The sequence below is a fragment of the Vicia villosa genome, linkage group LG1 (genome assembly GCF_029867415.1).
Source record: "Vicia villosa cultivar HV-30 ecotype Madison, WI linkage group LG1, Vvil1.0, whole genome shotgun sequence".
Classification (NCBI taxonomy): domain Eukaryota; kingdom Viridiplantae; phylum Streptophyta; class Magnoliopsida; order Fabales; family Fabaceae; genus Vicia; species Vicia villosa.
This window is the reverse complement of record NC_081180.1, coordinates 41,638,759-41,653,268: the sequence shown is the minus strand read 5'-3', so window position 1 is coordinate 41,653,268 and position 14,510 is coordinate 41,638,759. Positions and strand designations below refer to the sequence as shown.

Sequence of the window (14,510 nt, the reverse complement as noted above, 5' to 3'; positions counted from 1 at the left end):
TTTTATTATCTCAATTAATTTGAAAGTGAGTAAGAATCTATTCAGAAAGGAAAAGCAAGTATAATTAAAGAAGTTTTGTTTGGCTGATTTTTAAAATGCAAGTAAAATATATATGCATTACCGGTTGTTATTTGCCATTAAATTTAGACTTTCACAAGAAGTACATACAATCTTAAGTACAAACCTTCCAAAAGAGGGAGGGACTAAAGTGCTGCTTATATTTTACATATGATAATATGCCACGTAAGACCATTTGCTACTTTTTAGACCAACCAAACCTTAAATATATCAGAGTTTTATTGATAAGGGCCACCCAGCAGGCTTATACTTTCTCTACTTTACCGAACAGCACTTGTTTTGCTATCTTGGCTCCACGTTCTTTGGCCATATACAGACCTACGTGATGCATAAACTCCTGCAAATTGGACATTAATTCAATTTTTTTATTTAAAAAATGTATGTTTAAATTAGTAAAATGCACTCATTAACAGTTTGTGATTGTTACACATGTACCTGAGGATGGGCTAAAGCTCCTTTGATATTTGTGGCTACTTCAAGAGGGACATTGAAGGTAGCACATGCATTCGAATACACCACCACATTCTCTAGAGGCTTCAGAAAACCACGGTTTTTAGCAGACATTGTAGAGCATACAAAATCCAGAACACATATGTCTGTGCATACACCTACAACCACCACCTTCAATTCACCCGTTAATTATCAGTAAATTAACAAGTTTGTTATTTTAGTAAGACCGAGATTCAAGATGATACCAACATATTATTAAAAGATCATAATTCAAGAATTAAAGTTATACTCACTGTTTTGATCTTATTCTTCTTCACCCAATCTACAAAAACATTTGAGCCATCTTCTTCCATTGAGCCAACAAATCCATCAAAACAGTCCTTACGTCTGATTGTTACATTGGTTTCATTCTCTAGCCATCTCAAGGCTACAATTCCATAAATTAAAACATAAGACAGCAAGAAAGTAGTTAAAAAATCCTAGTGAAAAATATATGAATAATTGTTAAACCTGGAACTAGATTTGATTCATCAGTCCCAGCAATACAGTGAGGAGGATAAGGCTCCTCTGGCTTGTTAGGCTGGTGAGAATCAAGAAAAGCCATAACTGGCAATTTCTTCTCACAGAACAGTCTCGCTAGCCTTGCTGATTCACTGATCATTTCTGAAATTTGTTTATTGGACTCTCTCGGTGCCTGAAAGCATTTATATCAAAATTGAGAAGCAATTAAAAACAAGCATATGGATCTTCTTCTATGACTGTTGCACGGTGTCATAACACGGAGAATTTTATGTCAAATAGCTCTACGTGTTCACACCGTGCAACACAATTGGATCTCTTTGTGGCTCTTAAGTATTTAAGACTTGTAAATGAAAAAGTATCTAAAGTAGTTGAATAGATACCAGATTTCCAGCACCAACTGTGCAGAAGCCATTTATGATATCAACAAGAACAAGACCATTTACAGTGTCTTCAGCTAAAACCACTGACTCTTGTTCCAGAGGAATCTCGTTCTTCAAAAGTTCAATTGTGTGTGACACCATCTTGGTTTCCTCTTCAATGTCACACTATTGTTTATCTTTTTTTTTGTAATTATGATACCCAAAACTATACAGTATTGCGTAAGTGAAGGGAAAACGACCTCTATAAATAATGATATCCGTGACTCTATCTAATGTAACATAAAGTCAAAAAATTTGTCCACCCAAGTCACTGATCGCTAAGTTTATCTAACTTTGAATGTTAATTTAATATTTTCTCAATTCAAAATACGAGAAAATTCTTGATAAAAAATTATAGGAGAAAATTTTAAGACGTAACATTGAATCCTTGATGGCTACTTATAAACACTCTTTAATTTAAAATCCGTGACTCTATTAATTAAATATACTCCATATGATTCTACTAATAAAGTTTTATTTTTCTTCTTTTTTTTTTTTTTTCAATATAATATAATTTGTAAAATTCAAGATGCATTAGTAATTTATTTACAAAAATAATCTTGTTTAAAATACCGTTATCATATAAGTGGGGAATAGAATTACAAGTGTGAGTAATGTGGGGAAATCCCATATTGATTAGGAATGTGGAAACTTGAGCATTTATAAGTGGGAGAGTCCACTCACCTATCACCTTAAGACTTTTGGTGAGTATGTAGTGTGTCTCTCACAAAGGTGTGTTGCTCAAAAGAAAAATCTCCTAAGTGTAAAAATGCTCCTCGTTTGACCCCTCCTAAGTCGAACATATTGAGAAAAGAGGAAAAACTATTACGAAGTTTCTACTTATGATATACATTGTTACATGTATATATAGGAAACCAAAACATACACTTTATAAAAGGTAGTATTCGACTCTGTCGAATACTTGCTTACGCACTTCGACAGAATAACTATATGTTGTATTCGACTCTGTCGTATACAGCTAACTCTAGTCAACTATGTTCGACTCTGTAGTTTACAGCTACTTTGACTAGGTCGAACACAACATTGTCGAACATAGACTTTCCTACTAAAACAATGAATTACATCTTCTAACACACCTCATAATTCATATTTTCAAGGACTCTCATCCCAATGCTTCTCTTTAACTCATTGAATTTAAGTTTCTTCAAGAGTTTGGTGAGTATATCGGCTAGTTACCATCTTGTCTTGCAATGCTTAAGTTCAAGCTTTCCTTTATTTACTTGATCCCTAAGAAAATGATACTTCATATCTATGTGTTTACTTCGATCATGACACACATGATGATTTTCCAAGTGGATAGCTAACTTGTTATCGACGAACAACTTCATTTTCTTGGGTTCCATGATCTTGAGCTCGTCTAGCAGCATTTATATCCATATTGCTTGACATACTGCATACGATGCAACTATATATTCAACTTCACAAGATGACAAAGCCATAATGCTTTACTTTTTTGAGCTCCAAGAGATTGAAGCACCTCTAATCATGAATATGTAGTATGCAACACTCTTATACTTCTGCATTTGTACTGGTATTCTTCTGCCTTTGTATTAACACACCATGATTTATAGTACATTTTATGTATCTCAATACCCTTTTGACTTAAGTGAGATGACGCACAGTGGCTTCTCAATAAATATGCTCAACAACATGACACGTTGATAAATATATGGCCTGATGTTGCATAAATATCTTAGGGATCCAATGGTTTGTTTGTACAATATCACATTTACAAACTCGTCATTTATTTCTTTTCATAACTTCTCTCATGTCTCCAATAGTGTGATTGTTGTGTTAAAGTTGTTCATCTTGAATCTTTTCAAGATATCTTGAGCATACTTCTTTTAGTGCAAGAACACTCCTTCACTTGTGTCTTTAAATTCCATCCTTAAGAAATATGACAAATTCTCTAGGTCGAACATTTAAAAATCTTGCATTAGTTTTTACTTGATTGTTATATCGCTGCCTCATATGCACCTATGAGTAACAAATCACCCACGTGCAAGCATAGAATAATTCGACTCACCATGTCGACATCATTGACATATACTTCATGTTCTGAAATACACTTTGTGAAACTTGCTTCGATCAGGAAGTTGTCTATTCTTCTATTCCAAGCCATATATGGCCTTCCTCAATTTGTACACCTTCTACTCTTGTCTTTTGATTACAAATTCGGGTGGTTGACTAACATATACCTCTTCTTCCAATGGTCTATTCAGATATGTTAATTTTACATATAATTGATGTATATTCCATCCTTTGTATATTGTTGTCGACACAATAATCTTGATTGTCTCCAACCTTGCAACAAGTGCATAGACTTCATTAAAGTCAATACTGGGCCTTTGTAGAAAACCTCTTGTCATTAGTCTTTCCTTATACTCGGAAATTTCACCACTTGGCCTCAATTTGTGCTTAAACACCCACTTCACATCAATTGGATTTTCGCTAAATCTTTCAACAAGTTCCCAAGTCTTGTTTCTCTCAATTGCCATGAGCTCTTATTTCATTGTTGTCAACCAATTTGAATCAGTCATAGCATGATTCAAATTAATTGGTTCAAATTCAGCCATCATCAACGCTTCTTATATGAGATCACTATCTGCATCAAGTGTTTATTATGGAAATATCTCATATTCAGCTAGCCTTGTCGACTTAGCTCTTGTTATAGTCGATCTTCTAACACTCTGCTGGAGTTGCTCTTCATTTTTACTGGTTATGTCTTTATTTTGCTGGCCTACTTCAAGCACAATAGGAAATGTCTCTTGCAAATGTCGAACTTACTCTTAAGTCCAATTCCACCTTTTGCTTTTGTCCACCAGAACATCTCTACTGATCATTATTTTATCATCATTTGGCTAATACAACTTGTATGCACCCTTCGAATGATAACCTATGAGCACCATGTCATGACTTCAATCATCTAGCTTCTTCCTTAATTGTTCAGATACATGCCTGAAGCACAATGATCCAAATACTCTAAGATGAATAACATTTGGCTTCAGTCATGTCCAAGCCTTATAAGGTTTCCTATCAACTATCTTATTGGTTGGACATCTATTAAGTATGTACACTGCTGTCGAAACTGCTTCTTCTCAAAATCTCTTTGGCATTTCTTTAGCTTTCAACATACTCCTAACTATGTTCAATATACTTCTACTTTTCCTCTCCGCTATACCAACATGCTGACGTGTATATAGTGCAATGACATCATGCTCTATACATTCCTCGTTGCAATATCTTGCATATTCCATAGAGGTGTATTCACCTCCACTATTAATTCTCAGTTTCTTTAGGTTGCATCCACTTTGTTTCTCGACATGCAATTTACACTTGTTTGTGGATATCATCCCCTCACCATCATACTCCTTCATTTGATTCTTTTCAAACTTTATGTTGTAACCTTTTGCAAGTAATTGGCATATGCTTATCACGTTACTTGTCATTGAAGATACGTACAACACATCACTGATACTGGCTTTCCGACCATCCTTTCTAACTATAGATATATTTCCTTTTCTACCTAATATGACATGCTTGCCATCTACAAAATTTATCACTTTCTTAACTAATTCATCTAACTTGGTGAAACAATTTTTATTACCAATCATGTGGTTACTGCATCTTGAATCCAGGTACCAAATATTGGCTTGTTCATCTCTTGATTGAGTATTGGTCATGAGCACCACATCATCATGTCCTTCACAACATGTGCATATTGCACTTCTTCATTATCTTTTGCTCTTGATTCCTTCTTTTTCGACATTCCCAATCATAAAGATCAAATCCTTGACAATTATAGCATTGCACCTGCTTCTTTTCAAATATCTTCCTGGCGTACTTATTGATCATGTTTTTCTTGGTGGATTAATTGTGATTCTTTGAATTCTTGCTTGACTTCTCATCATTAGAAAGATTATTTCTTTGCTTTTCCTTTTCTTTTCTAGACTTCTTGATGAATCTTGCTTGCAATGCTTTTTCAGCCACCTTCTCCCTCTCTGAATTCCTATGCTTCAGCTTCATCTTATGATCCTCTAATGAAGCTTGATGTTCTTCTAAATTCATCTCAGTTAGATTCTTGGACTCTTTGATAGACACTACAATGTAGTTAAAATTTGCAGTAAGAGATCTCAACACTTTCTCAATCTTCTACAAATTATTGATCGATTTACGACACGCCTTCATCTGGTGAGTGAGTAGCACTAATCTTGAGAAGAAATCAGTAATGTTTCATCTTATTTTCATATGTGTTATCTCAAACTACTTTCTTAGCGTTTGCAATTTCACTCCCTTTAGTTTTTCATCTCCATCGTACAAGTTCTTCAACTTGTCCCACGCTCCTTTGGACGTTTGTTCTTCAGTGATCTTCTCGAAAATATTTGAATCCACACTAGTGAATAAAGAAAGATATTTTCCATCTTACTTCCTTTGTTCCATGTGTGCAGCCTTCTGAACATCATTTGCATTCACTTCCAATGCATGTACTTCATCACTCACGATTTCAGCCACATCTTAAAATATGAAGATGATCTTTATCTGTCAAATCCATCTTTCGTAGTTCTCACCTTTGAAAAGAGGTAGATTTGTTGGAAATTGTATTGATGTTGTGTTTCCATTTGCCATTACAAATTCATTTTGAATCGTAACCCGGACTTGTTGATACCAATTTGTTGGAACAATTAAGGGTTTCAAGAAATTGAAAAAGAAGAAGGAGAGAGAGAGAGAGAGAGAGAGAGAGAGAGAGAGAGAGAGAGAGAGAGAGAGAGAGAGAGAAAAAAACTATTATGAAGTTGCTACTTATGATTTACATCGTTACTTGTATATATAGGCAACTAAAACATACACTTTACAAGATGCAGTATTCGACTCTATCGAATACTTACTTACACATTTCAACACAACAACTATATAAACACAATTAACTCTACGACTTTGTAGTCTACAACTACTTCGACTAGGTCGAACACAACCTTGTAAAACATAGAGTTTCTTACTAAAATAATGAATTACATCTTCTAATACTTTCTCTCTCTTATCCAAATATGGACTATAGACATAAAAGTCACAAAATAAAAAATAATAAAGGTAGTAAATCCAATCTCATAAAATGTTAAGGCTTTATATGTTATTAATTCTATATAAATAATAGAAGCGTTTGAAATTAAAAATTAAAATAGTACCTAATAAATTATTTGATGATTAAGAAACAATTTCACATCTTAAAATATTAGTTTATATATTATTTTTCTTCTAACGTAAAGTTATTGTTTTAAAAATCAGATATTAGAATGAACTGCCAAGAAGGTTATGGTTCAATCGATTCAACCGGTTAAATCGTGGTTGAATTCCATATTAAATTTAATAAAAAGTATATATTATTAAATAATTTAATAAAATAAATATATTTATTCTCAGCAAAACTAATCTCAATTTTGTGGTTACTTTTCAATTTTATAAACCTATTAATTTGTTGGTCCAAATCAAATTAGACTATAATTCGAGGTTGAACTGGATTAACTGATCGGTTCAATCCGGTTTTATAAAATTGCATAAACTCCCACAAATTGGGAATATATGAAAAAGGATCCCCTACAAATTGGGGGAAAATGTGACCGCAAATGGAAATGAAAACATTTTGATGAAACTTGGATAAGTTTTATCACTATGCATTCAGCTCCAACACAACCCTTCTATCAACTTCTCACCTTCCAACCAAAGCTTCAATCTTTCCAATCAAAAACTCCCACCTGTAATGAGAAAGCCACCTCAGCAGAAAGGACAGGTGGAAAAGAATGAGAATAAGACAAAAATGGTTAGGCAGCCACAAAATCAGGAAGTGGGCAGAGGAATGAGGACGCGTCGTCCTTCTTGCAAGCTGCAAGGGTTCATCCATTAACCCTAGTATTTATAGTATTGGGATTGAGACTGAGGGTGTGAATGATTTGTCTGAGAATATTCTTCTCTTTTCTTCCTCACACTGAGATTTCTCTCCTTATCATTCCATTGCTTGTAACCCTTTGATTCCTTCTAAGTTATACACTAGAAGTTGAATCTTGATATTAATAATACAATACCTTATTCCTCTGTATTTGAAATTATAACTGTTACATTGGTGCTTTCATTACATCATGTCTGATTTCGCTCACTTGAAAGAAATCCAAGAGGAAATCAAGAACGATGTTCAGTCACAGCTTCTCAAGTTTTTCGACGCCATGGATCTCAGAGACCGCGAACAAGCAAAAAGAATCAACTCTTTAGAGACAGACAATGACCACCGCCTTTCCAGAATCGAATCGGCAGTCGAATCTCTTCTGAAGAACGCAGCGGACTCACAACATGATGATAGGAACTCACGCCTTCGACCCCCTTTTCAAACCAGAAGCGTTAAGCTCGAATTTCCCAGATTCGATGGTTCCCATGCGATTGAATGGATCTTCAAAGCTGAGCAGTTCTTTGAATATTACAACATTCCGGATGCGGAGCGTTTGACGATTGCGGCTGTTCATTTGGATCAAAAAGTGGTGCCTTGGTATCAAATGATGCAACGTACAAACCCCTTCCAATCATGGCAACTCTTTACCCGTGCTGTGGAGATAGATTTTGGCCCTTCGTGCTATGAATGTCCTCGTGCGACATTATTCAAGCTGACACAAAAAGCTACGGTTGCTGAGTATTACCTGGAATTTACTTCTTTGGCAAATCGAGTGTATGGTGTTAGTACTGAAGCATTACTTGACTGTTTTGTTAGTGGCTTACAACAGGATTTGCAAAGAGAAGTTTTAGCTCAAACACCGACCTGCATTCAACGAGCCGTTGCTTTGGCCAAACTCTTTGAAGAAAAATGCAAACCTGTTCCCAAACACCAACTCAACAACTCATATACCAAACCTAACACATTCAAAAACCCAAACCCAAACAGAACCACTACTCCTCCCTTATTACCTACTCCAAATGCAAAACCCACGAGTTTCCAGCCAAAGAACCAAAATGTCAAAAGAATGAGTTCTGCCGAGATGCAAATTAGAAGGGAGAAAGGGTTATGCTATACTTGTGATGAGAAGTGGTCATTTAGCCATAAATGCCCTAATAAAACTATGATGATATTACAAGTAGAAGAGGCTGCAAGTGATTCTGAAGAAAACAGCGAGCCTCCTCCGTCTGCAGTGGAGGATAAACAATTAGAATTGCACTTGTCTTTTAATGCCTTGAAAGGAGCAACGGGTATTGGAACTATTAAGTTTACAGGACATATTGGTAATCTACCTATTCAGATCTTAGTGGATGGGGGTAGTTCAGACAATTTTCTCCAACCTCGAATTGCCCAATTCTTGAAAATGGAGATAGCTCCTGCACCTTTCTTTAAAGTTTTGGTAGGAAATGGTAATTCCCTAAGTCCAGAGGGGTCTATTCCTGAACTGTGTGTAGCTGTCCAAAATCATGACATCAAGATTCCTGTGTATTTATTGCCTATTGTTGGAGCGGATTTGATCTTAGGAGCCACTTGGCTAGCTACATTGGGACCACATGTAGCAGACTATCAGTCATTATCCATTAAATTTTTTGATAAAGGTGAGTTTGTGACATTACAAGGAGAAAGAAGTCAGAGCCCTCAACAAGCACAATTACATCACATGAGGAGATTATACCATACTGATGCAATTGAAGCTTGCTTTTCAATTCAACAAACGGATCAATTCACTGAAACAGACTCTTGGTTAGAGCTACCCCAAATCATGGAACCGGATCTAGTCAATTTGCTGAACAAATTCAAAGAGGTTTTTCAGAAACCTACAGGGTTACCACCTCCGCGAGCTCAAAATCATACGATTCCATTACTGCCAGGCAAAGGTCCAGTCAAGGTGCGACCTTACAGGTACCCACAGAGCCAGAAGGAACAGATTGAATCCATGATACAAGAGATGCTCACCGAAGGTATTATCCAACCAAGTAGCAACCCATTTTCTTCACCAATTGTTTTGGTTAAAAAGAAAGACGGGACTTGGAGGTTTTGTACAGATTATAGAGCTCTCAATGCAATCACTGTGAAAGACTCTTTTCCTATGCCCACTGTGGATGAACTTTTGGATGAGTTATTTGGTGCTAAGTGGTTTTCAAAACTCGATCTGCGATCAGGTTATCATCAGATCTTGGTGGAGCCTAGTGATCGACACAAAACAGCTTTTAGAACACATCAGGGTCATTATGAATGGTTAGTTATGCCTTTTGGCTTAACTAATGCCCCAGCATCATTTCAATGTCTCATGAATCAAATATTTCAACCGTTCTTGAGAAAGTCTGTATTGGTTTTTTTTGATGATATATTGGTGTATAGCCCATCATTTGATGCTCACATCCAACATTTAGAAACAGTTTTGCAGATTTTACAACAAAATCGTTTGTTTGTTAAACTCTCCAAATGTTCCTTTGGCATGATGGAAGTGGATTATTTAGGCCATACAGTTTCTGGCTCAGGTGTGGCTATGGACAAAGACAAGATCCACACGGTTTTACAGTGGCCACAACCTATTAACGTCAAACAACTCAGAGGGTTCCTTGGCTTGACTGGATATTATCGCAGATTCATTAAGGGTTATGCCACAATTGCTTCTCCTCTTACGGACTTGCTGAAGAAAGAGGGCTTCAAGTGGACGACTGTGGCTACTGCGGCTTTTGATAAATTGAAACTTGCTATTACTACTGCACCTGTTCTGGCTCTCCCTCAATTTTCAATACCTTTCACCATTGAGACGGATGCATCGGGCACGGGAGTGGGCGCTGTGTTAAGCCAGCTTGGGCATCCAATTGCGTTTTTTTCGAAAAAGATGGTACCACGGATGCAGAAACAATCAGCCTATACAAGGGAATTATTTGCTATCACAGAGGCAATTGCTAAATTTCGACACTATTTATTGGGGCATAAGTTCATCATACGGACGGATCAAAAAAGTTTGAAGAGTTTGATGGACCAATCGCTACAAACGCCTGAACAACAAGCTTGGTTACATAAATTCATTGGCTATGACTTCACAATTGAATACAAGCCGGGCAAAGAAAATGTAGCAGCAGATGCACTTTCCAGAGTTTGCTTGATGGCATGGTCCAAACCTGAAGTAGCACTCTTGGCTGAATTACGCAGCAGTACAGTAAAGGACAGTAAATTACAAGCTCAACTTCAAAATTCTGACACTATACAGGGTCACAATTTCAACATGAAAGACGGTTTGATGTATTGGCAAGACAGAATTGTGGTTCCAGATGATCCTCAATTGCGTTCCAAATTGTTACTTGAGTTCCACTCTTCTCCTGTGGGTGGACATGCAGGAATCGCACGCACTATGGCTCGTATTTCAGCTCAATTCTTTTGGAAGAATATGCAACAGGATATCAAAAATTTTGTCCAAAACTGTCTCATTTGTCAGCAGGCCAAGCACGACACTAGAGCTCCCGCGGGATTGCTGCAACCATTGCCCATACCAGATCAAGTGTGGGAAGATGTGGCGATGGACTTTATCACCGGGTTACCCCCTTCACATGGATACACAGTCATCATGGTTGTCATTGACAGGCTGACGAAGTACAGTCACTTCAGCCCTTTGAAAACTGATTACAATAGCAGGACGGTGGCTGAAGCTTTTATGCGCATCGTAGTTAAATTACATGGGATGCCGAAGTCAATTGTTTCAGATAGGGATAAAGTGTTTATGAGCAAATTTTGGAAGGATCTTTTTCAGTTACAAGGCACTACATTGGCAATGTCCTCCGCATACCACCCTCAAACGGATGGCCAATCCGAGGCTCTCAACAAATGTGTCGAGATGTATTTGCGATGCTTCACATTTCAAAATCCTAAGTCCTGGTTTAGAGCGCTTGATTGGACTGAATATTGGTATAATACAGCTTTTCACACTAGCTTGGGCATGACTCCTTTCCAAGCATTATATGGCAGACCACCTCCTACTATTAGCCGTTACAATCATTCCCCAACTGATGTTGTGGGTGTTCAACAGCAATTATTGGACAGAGATCGATTACTCGCACAATTGAAACTCAATCTGAAACGTGCCCAACAAATTATGAAGACACGAGCTGATAAACACCGAAGAGATGTGCAATTTGCAGCGGGGGAGCAAGTATTGGTGAAGTTACAACCCTATCGGCAAAATTCTGTGGCTTTGAGAAAAAATCAGAAATTGGGAATGCGTTATTTTGGCCCTTTTACTATTAGTGAGAAAATAGGACAAGTGGCTTACAAACTGTTGCTACCTTCTGAGGCACGTATTCATCCGGTGTTCCACGTATCTCAATTGAAACCGTTCAAAGGATTGCACACTGAGCCATACCTTCCTTTGCCGTTGACAACACATGAATTGGGACCTATATTACAGCCGGCCTCAGTAATTCAACAGAGGACTATCATGAGACATGATCAAACCATTTCGCAGGTGCTGATTCAATGGGATGGTTTGAGCAGAGACGAGGCAACATGGGAAGATGTGCAAGAGATGACTGAACAGTATCCTAACTTCAACCTTGAGGACAAGGTTGATTTTAAAGGGGAAGGTATTGTAATGAGAAAGCCACCTCAGCAGAAAGGACAGGTGGAAAAGAATGAGAATAAGACAAAAATGGTTAGGCAGCCACAAAATCAGGAAGTGGGCAGAGGAATGAGGACGCGTCGTCCTTCTTGCAAGCTGCATGGGTTCATCCATTAACCCTAGTATTTATAGTATTGGGATTGAGACTGAGGGTGTGAATGATTTGTCTGAGAATATTCTTCTCTTTTCTTCCTCACACTGAGATTTCTCTCCTTATCATTCCATTGCTTGTAACCCTTTGATTCCTTCTAAGTTATACACTAGAAGTTGAATCTTGATATTAATAATACAATACCTTATTCCTCTGTATTTGAAATTATAACTGTTACACCACCCTTTTCTACTCCCCAACAATGTCTTCACTTTCTGGTGCTAGAATCAGAGTGAACCCACTACTTGCCGTGGGTAATTCTTCTCCATCTTCATCCACAGTAGCAGGCGATGATGGGTTTGTCACATTGATAGAGTATTTGGGCAAGGGAGGAGGAATTGGCGTGAATGATGATTTGGTGCTGTTGATTGATCACATACAGTATGCTTGCAAGAGAATTGCAGCTCTTGTTGCTTCTCCTTTCAATTATACTATTGGAAAACAAACGGGTCTCGCTCATGTTCCAAACACTGGTTCTGATAGGGATGCTCCAAAGCCTCTTGATATTATATCGGTCTGTTTTTCTTCACTCTTATATCTGGATTAGTAGGGTTTTTATCTCAATTGGTCTTAAGCACGGACACAGACACAGACACTGACACATAGACATGTTTTTTTGATACATATTGTATTAGTCTTGAATGTTGTTTGTTATATCCAAATTATTTCTATTCATTATTTGCCAACTTGTTATATCCCCCAATCATGCATCATTGCAGAATGAAATTATCTTGTCCTCACTTACAAAATCTGGAAAAGTAGCTGTCATGGCTTCTGAAGAGAGTGATCTACCAACTTGGATAAGTGACGACGGTCCATATGTGGTTGTGACAGATCCCTTAGATGGCTCTCGAAACATCGATGCATCCATTCCAACCGGTACTATTTTCGGTATTTATAAGCGCCTTGAGGAGCTAGATAATCTACCAACAGAGGAGAAGGCTTTGCTGAATTCACTCCAAAGTGGGAATAGGCTGATAGCTTCTGGCTATGTTCTATATTCATCTGCAACTATACTCTGCATCACATTTGGCTCTGGTACACACGCGTTCACGCTCGACCGCTCAACGGGTGACTTCATTCTCACAAATCCAAACATTAAAATTCCTCCCCGCGGTAACATTTTCATCTCATAAGTGTTTATGTCAGTAGATAAGATCAAATAAGTCATTTCAAGCCGATACTAATTTGCTGTTGTTGACTGCTCTCTTGTTTTGTCACTCAGGGCAAATATATTCTGTGAATGATGCAAGATATTTTGATTGGCCGGAAGGTTTAAGGAAATATATAGATACTGTGAGACAAGGAAAAGGTAGATATCCTAAGAAGTACTCTGCAAGGTATATATGTTCTCTGGTGGCGGATCTCCATCGAACTTTGTTGTATGGGGGTGTGGCTATGAATCCGAGGGACCATCTTCGTCTTGTTTATGAAGCAAACCCTCTTAGTTTCCTTGTGGAGCAAGCTGGTGGAAGAGGGTCTGATGGAAAAAGTAGGATTCTTTCACTTCAACCAGTTAAACTTCACCAAAGACTTCCTCTCTTTTTGGGGAGTTTGGAAGATATGGAAGAGTTGGAAAGTTATGGAGATGTACAACAAAAAGTAAATCCTGGTTATGAGGTTTGAGGTTAGAATATTGAAATTTTTAATGTTCAACCTTCATGTTTCCAAATTAACAAAAATCGTGATAAAATGTAAGTCCTATTCACAATGGCTTCTAGTAATAACCGTGATAATAAGTATTTTAATCTTAATATATTTATAAGAGTATAAGGGCAATCCCTTTTGTAATGAAAATGTCTTATAAGTGTATGCATATATCAAATAGAAGAAACGATAAATTAGTGATATCATATTTTTTATTACGTAACTCGCATCTCTGCATCTGATGTTCCTACGTAACTACCAACAGAGCTAACTTGATGGGATAATATTATCTATTTTGTTATTATTTTATCATATCATTATTCAACTATTTATCATATTACGTCTCTATCTCATCTTACGCACAATAGTGAAAATAGACCAGGCCGAGCCGAGCTTTATTTAAACAGTCAGACCAATAGACCAGGCCGAGCCGAGCTTTATTTAAACAGTCAGACCTAATTATAAAAATTAAGACTTAAATTTGACTTATTACCAATAAAAGGCTTTATTTTGAGGATGACATGTCCTTTCTAAACATCCACTTGACATATTAGACAACATAAAAGTCTATTTTGTAGAGTTTGTACATCCAATTTTTATAGGCTATACACAACTAATTATTCT

The 14,510-nt window shown here is 37.0% G+C and overlaps 2 protein-coding genes across 3 annotated transcripts; one reads left to right on the top strand and one right to left on the bottom strand.

Moving 5' to 3' along the window:
- Window positions 1-129: 129 nt before the first annotated feature.
- Window positions 130-1,629, bottom strand: LOC131635398 (nicotinamidase 1-like). The gene is made up of 5 exons (XM_058906022.1): window positions 1,431-1,629; window positions 1,039-1,222; window positions 822-955; window positions 514-699; window positions 130-415 (listed from the first exon to the last, which is right to left on the bottom strand). Exons 1-5 carry the CDS (start codon window positions 1,569-1,571, stop codon window positions 323-325), a joined length of 738 nt encoding a protein of 245 aa, XP_058762005.1. The 5' UTR covers window positions 1,572-1,629; the 3' UTR covers window positions 130-322.
- A 5,528-nt stretch (window positions 1,630-7,157) lies between these two features.
- On the top strand, window positions 7,158-13,865 carry LOC131604874 (fructose-1,6-bisphosphatase, chloroplastic-like). Of its 2 annotated transcripts, none has more exons than XM_058877294.1 (4): window positions 7,158-7,234; window positions 12,417-12,753; window positions 12,959-13,355; window positions 13,465-13,865. In XM_058877294.1, the coding sequence occupies exons 1-4, from the start codon at window positions 7,158-7,160 to the stop codon at window positions 13,863-13,865; spliced, it is 1,212 nt and encodes a 403-aa protein (XP_058733277.1). The 2 variants fall into 2 exon arrangements, with proteins under 2 accessions (XP_058733277.1, XP_058733274.1); XM_058877291.1 differs by having other exon boundaries at window positions 7,158-7,237; window positions 12,414-12,753.
- Window positions 13,866-14,510: the final 645 nt, after the last annotated feature.